Here is a 15,431-nt window from a genome sequence, read left to right on the forward strand (position 1 = left end):
TTTGGGCAGCTAGATATATGCTGTAAGAGACTTAATTCTTTCGCTCAATTGCAATTTCTCCAGTAGTGCTAATTTTTAAATGCTCTACTTGTTTCTCTGTATAAATATGCGCATACAGGAAATCTCTTTTTTATATCCAGAATTTGCTTGTGCTCCAAGTTGTTTTCATCAAGTATCAGGCAAAGCACATGTAGGGAGTTGAGGCTTTTAACAGCCCCATCTTGCTTTATGTGTCATGCTAATTCATGACATATAAAGCAAGATCATTTGTCTCTTGAGTCTCAAGGCCAAAATGTGAAACCCTTCCTCCGAATGTCCTTCAATCCTGACTGTTGTATGTTTGCAGTGTTTCAGTCATTGTTGTAAATGGTACGGCTCTTGGCTGTGCCAGCTCTTCTGGTCCAGCTGCAAAAGGGACTTCAGTGGTCCCTGGCAATAGCTTGGAGAAGAACTTTTGTCCATCAGAGTTGGAGTGTCCCAGGAGGTGGGGAATGGTCAGTCTGCTTTTGCCAAGCTGGCTCCTGGGCAATCTTCTCCAAGAGCAGGCTCATTCCCAGTCCTGCATGCTTTCTCTGGAAGGACACTCAGGAAATACTCCAGATGAGCTAGCTGCTCGTCACTGAAGCTTTGCTGTACAGGGGTCCCTTCACAATGTGGCTGTGAGAATGCCAATGTTTTTAGGAGTGTGGGAGCATGATGCTGTGAGTGTATAAAATAAAGATTATTCTTGTCTTCGAAGGAGTTGGTTGGAGGAAGAACATCATGGTTGATTTTAAAAGATTTAATTTTTTAAAAATGCTTAATTTTCTGTGCTGTGTTATACACTATGGACAGGATATAACACACAATAATGTAACATCTGGCAAAATTATGTCTGTCAGAAACTGAATTTACATGCGGTATCTTTTGGCAGACGGAGTGCCTCCAGAATTTCAGATTGGTGGAAGTGCTTATGGGCAGTAAGCAAGGTAAGTGAAGGAGCACTGGCCAAAGACACATCTGATATCTGTGGGTTTTTTCCCCGTTCTAGCAGTCACAGTTCATGTTCTACAATAAAAAACACAAATGAGAATAAACTTCATGGTGATGTTGAAATACTGAATCAGAAGTGGTGCTGATTCTTTTCAGTCCTGTGTGTCCTATGGCAATAAGGTTCCCCTTCATTATTACATAAAAACTCATTTGTAGTTTCTGGTGGGTATTGATACTTTTGCCCTATTTTGAGGAACTATGTTTAACTGACATAATTTTCTTAATTGCAGTTATTTATTAAAGATTAATTCTAAAGTTCAAATGGCTTCTTTCCTCCTGACACAGCCCCTGAAGAAGAGTAAGTTTGAGCCCTAAGACAGTCCCAGAAATATGTTTGTGTGTTAGGAAGAATAGAAATCTGCAATTCTAGCATTGCTCAAGTGTTTTGTGATCCTGCACGAGCTAGGCTGGTGTTCTCCAGGTTAACATCCCTTTGTGCTTCAGTATTTGTAAGGTTGCATGGAGAAATAAAGACCTTGAAGTAGTCTAATGCTCTGACCACAGCTGAATAAATATCTTGGTAGTTCACATACTGTCTTGATGCTTTGCTTTATTTGCAAGCATTATTGGGAAGTTGTTTCATAAGGCTATTGTAGCTTTGTGAATGTCATAACCTTGGGTGGTTTCTGGTGCTCTGTTTTAAAGCATCATTTGCAACCTTACATTCACTGGAAGTTGTCAGAATTGTTTTAATTGTTGATTAAAACAATTGTTTTAATATTTTGATAAAACACAGAAGTTGGGTTTTTTTGTACTTGTTAGGAAATACAGTTTGAAAGTCTTATGTCAAACTGTTAGATTATTACCAAAGTACTGCTTGTCTTTTGAGGGATTCAGGCTATTTCTGCCCTTTTTTAAAGGAGGGTGGTATTTAAGAACTCTGGAAAGAGTCGAACTCTTCCAAGCACCTATGTGTTTTTATTGTTGAATAAGATGTAGCTCATGTCTGCGTGATCCTTTATGAGAAAATTAGTTGTATGCAGAGCTGTACTTTTCCCCTAATTTTTCTTCTTTTTGTTTTTGTGTAGTTGAGCCTGATAATAATTTACATGCTTTCTAACATGATGAATGTTCTTGCCCTCTCCAGTTCAGCGCATGGTCTTGGACAATCAGGAACCAATTCTTAACAGACTCAAGGACATAAGAAAGGTAAATCTGAAAAAGAAACATGATTTTTTTTTGTTTCAGCAAATATGGAGTCCCCTTTCTTACAGAAAAAGTGAGTCATTGGTTACCCCCTAAGCAGGCTCAAGGGTAGAGAAGCTAAGTGCTTGAACTGAAGTTTGTTTCTGTTTCTGATATTCTCTAAGCATAGAGGACATGATTGCTAAGTGCAGAACTATTTTGGATTTTGCCTCACAATATCTTTTTGCCAAATGTCATATCATTTATTTTCCTTTATTTTGGTAGACTTCAATACGTCAGATGAATCAAACAAGATTTTACATTGTGGAAAACAGTAAATCCATTGTACAAGTAAATTTATTTGTTGGTGGCCTTCCACCTCAGCTTTCCCCGGAAGAATACACAAATATTCTCAAGGAAGAATTAGCTATCAAAAGTAAGTAAACAGAACAAAATTTAATAGCATCAATATAATTCTAACCTCTTCTGGCCCGATTTAAAAAAATCATTCTGCCTTTTACTCTCACATGGGCTTTTTTAATAATTTTAACATGCGCACAGTTGTAGGAGAGATGTGACAGCTTATTATTTACAGAATAATAATTATGTTACTCTAGTTATAAGTGACTACACCTTTTCTTTTTTCTTTTTGTTATGTTTGTATAAAAAGGCATCACTTTTTAGAAGAATTATGTATACCTTAAACTATGTACAGAATATCTCTTGCCTTTTTTAACCTCTGACAGTTTTTGTCTGGGCTGTTCTCCATGTTAGTCATGAGCTCTGTGCCCCATCATGGAGAACTATGAGCAGTGTGTGCACACACATATGGACAAACACTCAGGAAAAAGAATTTATTTTTCTTTTTCAAAGAAGTGTAATTGAATTTTCATAATAATACTCCTTAAACCAATACTTTCTATAAACAGTGTCAGGAATGTGTCATACTTTTTTGTTGCAGGAAACAAAGCATTTTTCACAATCTTTTATGTCACTTCAAGAGGAATTAAACTTGAAGTGCCAGAAAGAATTCTTAGTCACCTTTTATGAAAATCAGTTTAGCTGTTCTTACTTGCAAAGTAAACATGCGAAGAAAAGTGTTAGCTGGAGGTTCTCCATGTATTTGTATAACTTTTAATATTTATTTATATTATATTTATGTAATTTCTTAAAATACTTTAAATATTTACTCTAAATGTACCCAAGGTTTTATGTGTTTATATTTTTACCCTTTGCAGCAAATGTAGTATCTGTGAGTCATGTTTATCAAGCACAAGGTAAGCATTAAAATTTTTGGTCTTGCAAACAATGTCTATGTTCAAAACTGCAGTCTAATACTAGAGGCTGGAAGCTCAGAGTGTGTTAGTCTTACTGCATAAGCAAAAAGCCCTTCAGGTAAAACATAACACATTGTATTTATGAAGAACAGTGGATTAGTGTTACCTTATTAAAAAAAAGTTAAAATGTTGGCTGCATGCCTTGTGTACCAGAAGGCGGTAAGATTTCATCATAAAAATTAGTTTTGAAGTTGCACTTCAACTGAATAAACTAACACAACAGAACTGTTAAAAATTGTTCAAGTGAAGGATTTTTAGTCTCTTTGACTTTGAGAATACTAAAATTTGGTGCTGCTTTTGGACTCAGTGGGACTGTTTCATAGTCGCTGTTTCCTAGCAGTGTTAAGAGCTATAGTTCAATGGCTGAAAGTTGAAGAAAATAAATACATTCATCCTTTGAGCTGTTTCTTTGCTTTTGCTATATGAATTTTATTTCAGCAAGGTCGGAGAAGCCATGAGGCTTCTGACAGCTGGAGCAGCAGTGGCTCTGGGCAGCTTTAGTGCAGTGGTCAGGTGGAGATCGGCATTTGGTAAAAACTTAAAGTGTGGAATTTTTTCTTCTCTATGTTTAGGTGTCTGTAGTTGAGATGTTTCACATCCTTTGGCAGGCTTATCTTCCACTGTCTGCTAAATGGGTCTTTCTATAGCATGCTTTTGAAGACTGATGCGTGCTTCCTTTGGGTTATTTGCTGTCTCCACATGACTAATTGATACTGATTGATTTTGATCTTTGCATAGGAAAAGCTGTAAAGCTTTCAGATGTACCTTCTTCTTTCCATATTTGTCAGTGGCCAATACTTGGTTTTGTGATACTCGTCCCATGTCACAGCATCATTATACCAAATTTACATGCATGTGCTTTTTAGATGTTTCTGCTTGTATGTGATTTTTATTGCCACTTTCTTCTTATGTTTGTATTTTTGTAGTTCTCCTAATTTCCTAACTCTCCTGTTTTGTCACAGCCAGGTTATGTTACCAGCCTACATCTCATGTACTGTCCATTTTGCATTTTTTTCCTACCCTGCCCTGTTTTCCTCCTCACCAAATATCTTACTTTACATTAACTTGTCAGTATTTATTTTGTTATTTCTCTTTTGTCTTCCCTTCTTACCCAGCTTCTCCATTCAGAACCTAAGCCAACATAAAGATCTAAACTTGATTATCAGCCCGAATATTTGCTTGCAGTAATTCTTACTGAGATATTGTTAATGAACAGAACTACTGGATTTTTAATAATTGGATACCAAATGAAACCTGATACCTCTGTCACTTGTACACAATGAGAACAGAATGTTAGTAATGATGAAGAGTATGCAAATAGGCCCTACCCCTGAAGCTCAAAGGAAATCTTTAAATATGCATTAGTTCTGTGCTGCAGTTCTTGTCTTTAAGTTGCTTTGCTTTTACAAATATCTGAGGGTAGGAAGGTTTGAAAACATAACGACACAATTCAGCTGATAACAAACGACCGCAGAATAAGTTTTGCTGAATAACGGCCTCAGTAAACTGAGTAGACTTTTGCTGTAATATGAGTCTTATTTTCTAATAATAATAATAGATAATATCAAAAGTATTTCTTTAAAAGTGTTTCTAATGCCTCTTTACAGGTGCTGTTGTACTCCAAATTTCATGTTTTTCTGAAGCTGAAAGAATATATATGCTAGTTAAAGATACTGTTGTCAATGACAAGCCTCTGAATGCTGTGGTGATTCCTGCAGTAATGGTAAGAGACAGGTTTGAATTTAAAAATGTCTTTAAAAGAAAAAATCTACGGCCTTAAAACTCTTTCTGGTAGAACTAAATGAAAATACGTTTTATTCAAATAGGCCATGTGACAAAAAAAACCAACCTACTTCAGAGCCTGTACTTCATGTATGTGATATATTCAGTGAGTTAAGTAATTTGTCCTGTTATTGTTCAACTGTAAATCTACAGCTGCCTAACTGTACAACTATAAAGAAGAGGAAAACAAATTTTCTTTCTCTTTTGTTTCTTTCAACAATCAAAATGTTAAATGGAGTTTCAGTTTCAGCTGGTATGTCTTAAAATGCTTACAAACTTTGGTATGGGAGCTAAATGTGTTTCCTCATTAACTGTAAGGTAAAACACTTCTGCTTATTTTCACAGTGATATTATCTTCATTTCCCCCATTCTGTAGCAGAGGCAATTTGACCTTGTTTACCCCTTGAGTATCTCAGAAGAACATAGTCTTCTGAAAGAGTTAGTCCGAGAGTCCTTTCACAAATTCAGGCCTGACTCTGATTTATTCTTGTTGTTACTAATCACTTTCATGTGAATCAGTTTGTTTAATAATAGGTTTCATGTTAATAAAGTGAGTCAATATGAGAAGAGGAAAATTATTAACTGAGTGAAGTGATTTTTTAACCAGGATTATGTAGGTTCTGTCCAAAAAAGAGTGTTGCCCTAGTTGCACAACACCTCAGCAGAAAGTATCTTGCAATTACTATCTTTCTGGAACTGCATTATGGCAAGCAAAGTGTGAGTCCTGGTTTGACTTCTTGGAACATCACAGGAGGCCAAAAAAATCACGTTTTTAGTGGGAATTATGAAACAACTTTATATAGGAGGGTATCAAGTTCAGTGGCCATAGTTGCTTACTCGCATACCTGCTTTCACTGTTTAAAAATGAGTCGTACACTTGTCAAGACTTTCTGAAGGCAAAATTATGGTTTTTATATGGGTAGGTACTAGTGGTAGTGCTCACATGCAACTGGCAAAATCAAAAGTTACATCCCCTCCTAAAAAACTGAGAGCCTTGTTCTTATGTGCATGTAGGAATTACATTTTGTGAAGTCCTTAGAAATCAAGGCGCCCTTGTCCAAAGGCGCCTAGGTTTCAGAGTGCCTATTGTGAGAAACAGAAAACAGGATGAATTTTTGGATAGTTGTTTTAGGTGTATTTTAGGCAAATCCATTATGAGCCTATAATTGTTGTCTTCAGTGTGAAGTTGAACATACTCCACTCTGTTGATTACATGTGTCTGTTTTTCTGACACTGGATATGTTTGACGAGAACTTCTTGATGCCAGGAGAATGTGGACATTGCTATCTCTTATCTGATGCAAGATATTTTTTAGAAGCTCCAGTTCAGGGGACTGCTAGCAATTAATTTCTAATACATAAGCAGGAGAGAAGGGCTGTACACCAGCACAAACATTGTGTTCCTGTTTTAGCATGTGTTGTTTATGTTTGGTCATCTCACTGAAAGGAGCCAAGAGTTAATTTAAATGATATTTCAAGTGTTGTTTTTTGTATGATTGTCCACCCAGCTTATGCCATTTACTAATTACCCAGGGCAGAGTAATGGCTGATCACTGTCTTTGCTTTGGGTAGCAGTTGAACTAGATGATCTCCTGCAGTACTTTCCAACCCAGACTATCTTTTTAGCCTATGATGATATTAGTCTTTGTTTATATGTGTGTTGATTAAACACATTACCAGGAAATACACAGGAACTGACACAATACTAAATTTACGCCATGTTTGACATTTCTTTGGTGAGTGAAATACAAAGAAATTGGGAATGAAGAATTAATGATTTTTCCAAATTGCCAGTTAAATTAAAGAGAAACCCAACCAACAAAAAAACAACAAACCAAAATATCCCTTCTTAAAATTTGATAAAAGCACAGAAGTATTGGTGGTTAGCAGGTTGCTAGTCTTATTTTTCTGAGGTGAGATTTGCTTACTCAGTGTCTGACATGACGAGGAGGCATGGTTCAAGTCTGGCATGCTCAGGTCTACCCAAAGCAATTCACCCTCTGATTCCCTTTACTGAGAAGTCTGAGCGCAGAATCAGTTTGCATAAGCTGCTTATTGGAAAGTCAAGCAGTTAGTGCTATCAGATGTATTGATCTGTTTTGCTGTTTCAGGCCTTTAGGAATTTAATCAAACACTTTTTCATTTCACAGTATTCAAATAAATGAAAATACTCTCTTCACTGGAGAGTGAAAAAAAAAGTGCAGTATATTATAAAGCTGTTTGGCTGCTGTGTGTAAGGAACTTTGGGGACAGTTTGGTTTCACTCTTTGGTATCAAGTCAAGGTGAAAGACATTGCAGGACTAAATCTTTCAATTCAGAACTAATTTAACAGAACTTCTTTTGCAGCACAGGCGAGCAAGGAAGTCAGCAGACAGTTGTTTGAGGCCAAAATCACCACAGGTTTTTGTGGCTTTATCAGGAATGCATTTTACTAGTGGAGTGCCCTCTGATAATACTGCATTTAGATTTGTTAAGAGTAGTGGGAAAATGTGTAGAAGGTTCCCAAATAGATGAAACTTTCCATTTCATTCATTCTACTAAATCCTCACACAAATATTTACATCTTAAAAGCATTGTAGTTAAATGAGCATTTTAGCCAAAACATGAGTGGCTGCTTTTCACCCTTCTGAAAGGGTTGTCAACTTTTTCACTTTTGCTGGAAGGGTTTTCAAGGATTGGCATGGAGTACTCCGGGAAGCAGTGCGGTCACCAATCCCTGGAGGTGTTCAAGAAGTGACTGGACATGGCACTTAGTGCTGTGGTCTAGTCAACAAGTGGTATTCAGTCAAAGGTTGGAATTGATGATGTAACAGGTCTTTTTCCAACTTTTATGATTCTGTGATTCTTCCATTTCTGCAATATGCCAAAAAATAAAGAAAAGCCTTGGGGGTTTACCCAGCTGCTGCTCCAGTAGTGTTGTGACACCTTGCACATAATTTCTCATCAGATAATGAGTCCTTTCTGGCCAGGGTGGAGAAAATTTTGTGCTTGAGGCATTGTGAGTCCTTGCACATGGAAGATGCTGCTGGCAGCCATTTGCAAATGTTGAATTCTACTTGTCAGAGGTATCTGCAGTTCCTGGAGACGGCCCACTGCCAGGAAGGTGTGCTGTGATTGTCACACTGGTAAGGCTGATGGCACAGAACGCCTTGTTCTACTTTGTTGTGATTACACAGTACAGTCAATGGAAAGGGGATTAGCACGGATAATAAACATCTTGCCCCAGTTTAAAGCCCTGTTGTGCTACTCCTGACAAATTAAGCAATTCACTGTGATTGTCAGAGTGTCTAAGTCATGCAGCCTCCTTCAGCTGTCTGTAAGAAAGGAGCAATAAATTCCTTCCTGAATGCCAGCCAACATAAAGCCCTCCTGCAGATTTCAGTCCTCAAGCACAGCACTGAAGCCAGGGCTAAAGGGGGAAGGGAGTCCTCGGGCTGTGAGTCACATACTCTCTTCTGCCCAGTAACAAACTCGCTCGTCTGTCCCCAGTGGAGCTTTGTTAAAGAACTTTGAAAAACTGTGCACCATTAGAGTGCTACCCTTGTGGCTGTCTGTAATTGTAACAAAGAGTGTGCTCTTGAGAAGGCACAGCACCCTGCTCTACTGTACAAACTGTCGAGAGTTTTTAACTCTTACCAAAAAATAATTGTTTTCTTAGAAGCTGGCCTTTATCTGGAGATTTAGTAGTGTTTCCTATGCCTTTAAGCTTAATTAGAGTTGTGATGGGAAGCAAGTTCACTCTAAGGACAAGCACTTTCTTGAAATCTTCTTTTTATTCTGAATAACTGCATCTAAATAGGTTTAGTTAGGGATTCACATAGGAAGTTACCTTAACAAAGGTGGGTTTGTAGTAGGACTATTCACTTTACACTACATACAGATTTTTTATTAGCTCCAGGCATTCTCTGTAGCTGCTTGTGAATCTTAGTAGCATTCAGGGTGTATATTTAACTGGTTTGGGGGTTTTTAGGTACAGTATTGACACTTGATAAGAAATACAGTTGGCAATTTACAGTAGAAACTGTAAATATGTATTTGCAAGAATTTATGTTACTTGGGTAAGATCTCAGACAACTTTACAAAACACAGCTGTGCTTTTGAATACCTTAGAGTGTACCATGTCTCAGAAATAGTTGTGATTCCCTTATGTTGCTTTTGAATTATTTCAGTTACTTGGTTTTAAACCCAGTGCATTAGAACGTGCCTCTAAAAGCAAGTAATATAAAACATGTGTTCAGCATGTCACTTCTAAATGTCCCAAACCAGTAATTTTAGAAACTGATTTCCTGAAGAAGAGAAGATAATCAAATGTTACATTCAAGTAAGGTATTTGTTGGACGCCAGAGCTGGGCTGGTTTCTTTGCTCTTCTTTGAAAAAGTTTTTGTCACTTCGAGCTGCAGAACTTCATATTATTTTCTTTTTATTATACTCTTAACCCCCTTTTTTTAAACCCCACAAGTTTACAGGCATTATACCAAGCCTGAGGTTTCAGGTTGCTCGTTTTGTTCAGAAAATTGAAATGGCTGGAGATAAATTTATGTATTTAAAAAGCTCTGAAGAGGAAGAAAGGGGAAGTGGATGGGAAAGAGGGTAGGGCAGAGTAAAAGCTGGACAAGGAGTGCTGGAAGGGAACAATGTGCTCTGTTACCCCATGGGAGATGATGTTTCCTTTCAGAGCTGCTCTGCCTTCTGTTACTCGTGGGATTTAACCCCATACAGCACTACAGGCTGGGGAGAGTGGCTGGAAAGCACAAAAGGGGATGCTGGGGATGCTGGTCAACATCTGGCTGAACATGAGTCAGGAGTGTGCCCTGGTGGCCTTCTTGGCATCCTGGCCCATATCTGCAATAGTGTGGCCAGCAGGACCAGGGCAGTGATTGTCCCCCTGTACCCAGCACTGGTGAGGCCACACCTTGAGTTCTGTGTCCCGTTCTGGGCCACTCATTTCAAAAAGGACATTGATGTGCTGGAGTGTGTCCAGAGAAGGGAACAAGGCTCACGAAAGGACCAGAAAACATGTCTTATGAGAACTAGCTGGGAGAGCTGGGGTTGTTTAGTGTCCAGAAGAGGAGGGTCAGGGCTGAACCCATTGCTCTCTAAAATTCCCTGAAAGGAGAGTGTAGTGAGGTGGGGGTCAGTCTCTCCTGCCAGGCCTGCAATGAGAAGGTTTCCCAGGGACCGTTCCTGCAGGTGTTTATGCCAAGAGGCATTTGGATCTGGTGCTGGTGATGTGGTTGAGTGGTTTAGGTGTTACAGTGGCAGTGCTGGGTGGGTGGTTGGACTTGACGATCCTAAAGTTTTCTTCCAAGCTTGATGATTCTGTCATTATCGAAGGGCTATTCTAAGTGGGATATGGCAGATGATGGTGCAGGAACTGATGGAGTAACAAGATGGCCTTTGCTTCTGAAAACACCAGATCTCTGCTTACTCTTCCATTAATGCTTGAGTAGCTCAAGGGACAAAATACACTTGTCTATTTGGGATGCATGGATCCTTGAGCTGTTGTGCTTTTGTGACAGTGGCATGCATTATGTTCCATAGACTTCCTTTACTGCCTACAAATATCCTTTCCATAGGCTTAACATAAAGGAATATATTACCCTTGTTATGTGTTGGGCATGCTTTGAGTAATTGCTTCCCCCTTTCCAATAAGGCCTAAATGTAGAGGCCAAAGGTGTTTTGACTTCAGTTGTCAGTCTAGCATGGAGGTGGTACTTTTGGAGAGAGCTGTGTGTACAGCTTTCAGCCTCTTTATCATCAACCTACTTCTTTTGTCTGCAGTGGAACTTTCCAGTAAAATAAAACACTGAGGTTCTTTTGGCTGTATGTCCCCCAAAACAGCCCTTGTTTGGCTCATTTGTTTTTCAAGAAAACAGATAAATTTTCAAACTGAATGTCTTGAAGGATGAGTATAGAAGGGGTCAGCGTGTGCCTACTTCACCAGCTTTTATACCTGCTTAGTGTTCCTCTTCTCAATGTGTTTTCTCTTTATCAAGAGACGAGTCACACTGGATGGCAGAGCGCATTTCTCATGCAGACAGTGTTAGAGAAAAACGATTTTTATATGTTTGTCAGCATCTTGACACATCTGGCAGGGTGTGACTTACAGAGGATTAGCACCCAGCTCTTCTAAGAACAGAAAATTAGAAGAAATCTCCCAAGTACTGTAAAGACCCAAACAATCATTTGTTTGTAAAGTGCCTAAATCAGGTCACAGGTGTGGGGTATCTCAGTGTCAGACTCCATTTTTCATCCCCACAAATACAACTCATAAATTTGACCCGATTTCTCTGTTGTTCGCCTCAGATCATAGTCTCTGGTGGTTGCTCACAGACAGCAGCTGAAAGGCTCTCTGGGTGCCGCCTCCTCCCGTCTGTAGCTGTTGGTATCTCTCCACATGCTTGCACGCTGCAGTCATGCTGCTGCCTCACCGACCCCTGAATCATTCTTGTCTAAATTGACTTATATTTAGCACTGTTGTTCTGTTCCCTGAATCCATCCGGTCAGCTGCGTGACAAATTGCTGTTCCCTGAATGCTGTCCAATTTGTAAATAAAAATTACCACAACTTAGGGACCATGGCAAACATTTCTGTTTAGAGGTGCAGTTGTTGAAACGTCCAGTGGACTTTTCTGTCATGTACCTGCGCCCCTGCCTTGTGGCAGGATGGATGAAAAGTGTGCTGGTGATTCCTAATCTTTCTAGAACTAGTTAGAAATCATTTTACAGAACTATTTATGAGCGGACAGGCTGGGTGAGCACTAGTCCCAAGGTGCATATGTTGGCTGGAAATTTTGACCTCCAGTGAGGCTGCAGATATTCTTCCTATGCAGTCCATGGAGTGCCCCAGGAAATCACATCTCTGCCATGTCCAGTGGCTTCCTTTGCAGTTTCTGGAGGCTTTGACGGTCCCTTCAGCAGCAGCTTCAGTAAGTCACAAGATACTGGCACCCCTGAGTAAATCCTCATGATGGAAAAGCTTAGCTTACATATTTTTAAAAGAAGCTTTCAGCTTCTAATTTCACAGGGAGAAGTACACCACCATCTGCCCCAGACATCTTCATTTTTAAATGCTTTGTCCTTGTAAATTGACATGCATTCTAAGTCAACCACAAAACTAAAGAAAGATTTTTCAGTTGGTTTGGGAAGAAGTTCTCGCTTTTCAAGGAAACTGTTTTAATTGTACAGAACTGTTATCCCTCACACTGTTCTTTGGCCAGGCTGTTTACTGAAAATGCATAGGAAGGGCTACTTAAAATGCCTTTGTTTCTAATGTTGGGCTCAAATATGTACTTGGAATCCGTTAAGGAGCCTTAAATTCCTAGGGAAGTAAGATCAGCAGCTAACCTGTCCATTGGCTGGCCCTTGAATCTTTTTATTTATAGAATCTGGATTTTTTAGTAGGCATCAAGGAAGCATCAGATAATATTTCTGAGACACAGCAGTAATTTTCCTGCATTTTCATGGCATTGACTTATCCTTTTTATTGTCTTCTTTCAGGCTTCCAAGATACCACAGAATTGTTGCCCACTTCTTGTATTTGTGAATCCAAAAAGTGGTGGTCTAAAAGGTCGAGATCTGCTGTACAGTTTTAGAAAGTTGTTGAACCCACATCAGGTCTTTGAACTTACCAATGGGGGCCCACTGCCTGGGTAAGTCATCCTGTCTTAATTTTTTTTTTTTTAATTTACATTGTTTTGTTATTTTTTAAAAGGGTAGACTTGATTCACTTACTTTGAAGATCTAAATTTCTCCTGTTCTGTGCCTGAACAGAAGAAATTGATCAGGGCAGTGGATCATTTCCTTCTGACTGCTCTTACTGTGAGAACATATTTAAACTTTAGGATTATCTAAAGAAAAGAGAATATAGTAGTTCCTGATGTATATGCTTCTGTCAAATCTAGCAGAGTCTGGCCCGGGGAAAGTCATATGCACTTTACAATAGCACATATTTAATAATTATTGAAAATAAATAGATTTATAATTGAATGGAGATGGAAAGAGAAATGTAACATTTCCTGATGAGGGTGGATTTTTGCTTTTATTTCTTCTGATGTTTCATGGGAACTACCAGGAAAGTATAATAAAATACTCTATTTTGACTCTTGAAACTTGGCCACAGTTGCAGTATTAACAGGGTTTGCCTGATCACAGCTGCAACATTTCTACAAGGAACAGAACATAATGTGCTTGTAGGAAGACGGGAACTGATGACTTGATTTAATGAACCCACTTTGTTACAGCTTCATAAAACTGAAAGTTGTAGCCTATTCGTCATTCCTTCACTACTATTTAACAAAAAACTTGCCATGACAAGATCTTCAGAACAAAAGCTTTGTGGGAAAAATGCAGCTTATGTAGGAGACAAGATAAACAAGATACACAAACTAATTTTTCTGTCAGAACTGTATAATTCTGTTTTCTTTTTAATGCACTTCAAGCTGCAACTTCAGTAACCGGTTCATTTTGTTTTGGCTTTGGAATCTTTCTGTAGCTTTATGGCAAAATGCTCCCACTTGTTCATTGCTTCTTGTGCAATGGGAAATAACAATTCTTTTCCATGATATGTTGGTATGTAGGATGAAAAGCCACAAAAGGTAAGCATCACCAGGAAAACAGTACTATTAAGAAGAAAATGTACTGTGATACCTAACCTATGACTAAGTACAAAAACACCACCCATAATCAGTATCTCCTCTAGGATTTAGAGTGTTACAGATGTTCACAATTGAAATTACGACTAGTTAGGTCTCTGTGCCCTTGAAAAAGGAAGTGATTAACCATTTAGTTCTGTCTGTGAAGAATTCTAGATTAATATGGTTTTTCACTCTTTTTAAAATCATCTTTATCTACAACTTCATATTTTTCTATTCATTTTGCTGAATTTGATCCAGAAACTGATGGTAAAGGGGCATGGGCAGAAATCCAATAATACTGTGTTATTTTAAATAGCATATTGGGACTTTGCATTTCCTATATTCCATCGTAACTTTTCTTTTCCCCTGTGCTTCACAATGGAGGTTTCACACGTTCTCCAAAGTGCCCTCCTTCCGAGTGCTGGTGTGCGGAGGGGATGGCACCGTTGGCTGGGTCCTTGGAGCCCTCGAGGAGATCAGGCACAAGCTGGTGTGCTCAGAGCCCTCAGTTGCCATCTTACCTTTAGGAACAGGTGAGAATCACAGGAAGAACAGAAGCTGAGTGCAGAAGCCCTCTGGAAGGTTTTCTCTTTATCAGTCCGACACAGGACTCGGTTTTGCAGCTGAGATGCCATGAGATTGAGTTCTGGCTGGTGCTGGAAAGTAAACCACAGTATCAGCTTTTCAAGGAAATGGCGGTTGTGCTTTCATAAAAACAGCATCAGGAGAAACAAGCAGCAGGAGTGTTGGTATGTGTGTGGGTGAGTGGGCAGGAGTTGGGAGGGCGAGATATCCTCCTCCTGACAACCACAGGTGCATCAGCCATTGCTGTAGACAGCAAACTCAGTTGCTCCCTAGTATCTCAACTCCACAACAGGTTTTTCTACCACTTTTTGTGGAAATGCTCCAGTGTGTCCGTATGCAGTGGTAAGCACATGTGCAGACACAATACAGCTTAGATTTTTTTTTTTGGCGCTAGTTAACTCTTCCTTCCAAACAAATGAGTTCTGTGACTTGATTGGAGCACCTTAGTGCAGTGTGATTTGTAAAACAGGGCTGATGCACTGATTGTGAGACACAGTCACCTTTTGGTGTTCTTCACTGTTGCCCAGGTAATGACTTGGGGAGAGTCTTGCGCTGGGGAGCTGGCTACAGTGGGGAGGACCCATACTCCATTTTGGTTTCTGTGGATGAGGCAGATGATGTTCTTATGGATCGCTGGACTATCCTTTTGGATGCAGAAGAGCCAGCTGAAGGAGCAGAAAATGGCATTGCGGAACCTGAGCCTCCCAAGGTGAGCTGGGCACTGTTTGGGTGTGATTCTTAGGAACTGTTGCTCTAGTGAAAATCACAAAGAGGATGGGTATTAACATAGTTTAATTTTTACTGCTCGCTTGTCTTTGTGCTTGGGCCTTACTGGGCTGTTTCCTAGTGAATACAGCACATGTCTGGACATAGTGTTTCGGTTCTGGCAGGGCTAGTTGACTGCAGAGCATCTTTTGTAGCTGTTTTGAAAAAA

General features: G+C 39.3%; 1 protein-coding gene across 1 annotated transcript in view; it reads left to right on the forward strand.

Annotated features, from left to right (window-relative positions):
• Positions 1–15,431, forward strand: part of DGKQ (diacylglycerol kinase theta) — an 84,062-nt gene that overhangs the window by 58,523 nt on the left and 10,108 nt on the right. The window contains exons 13-20 of the mRNA XM_031060289.1: positions 914–968; positions 2,120–2,181; positions 2,443–2,593; positions 3,396–3,434; positions 5,102–5,217; positions 12,777–12,928; positions 14,297–14,445; positions 15,025–15,206. Coding sequence (XP_030916149.1) covers positions 914–968; positions 2,120–2,181; positions 2,443–2,593; positions 3,396–3,434; positions 5,102–5,217; positions 12,777–12,928; positions 14,297–14,445; positions 15,025–15,206 — 906 coding nt within the window. The remainder of the gene's footprint in view (positions 1–913; positions 969–2,119; positions 2,182–2,442; positions 2,594–3,395; positions 3,435–5,101; positions 5,218–12,776; positions 12,929–14,296; positions 14,446–15,024; positions 15,207–15,431) is intronic.

The sequence above is a fragment of the Geospiza fortis genome, unplaced genomic scaffold, assembly GCF_000277835.1.
Source record: "Geospiza fortis unplaced genomic scaffold, GeoFor_1.0 scaffold240, whole genome shotgun sequence".
In the NCBI taxonomy this organism is placed as follows: Eukaryota; Metazoa; Chordata; class Aves; order Passeriformes; family Thraupidae; genus Geospiza; species Geospiza fortis.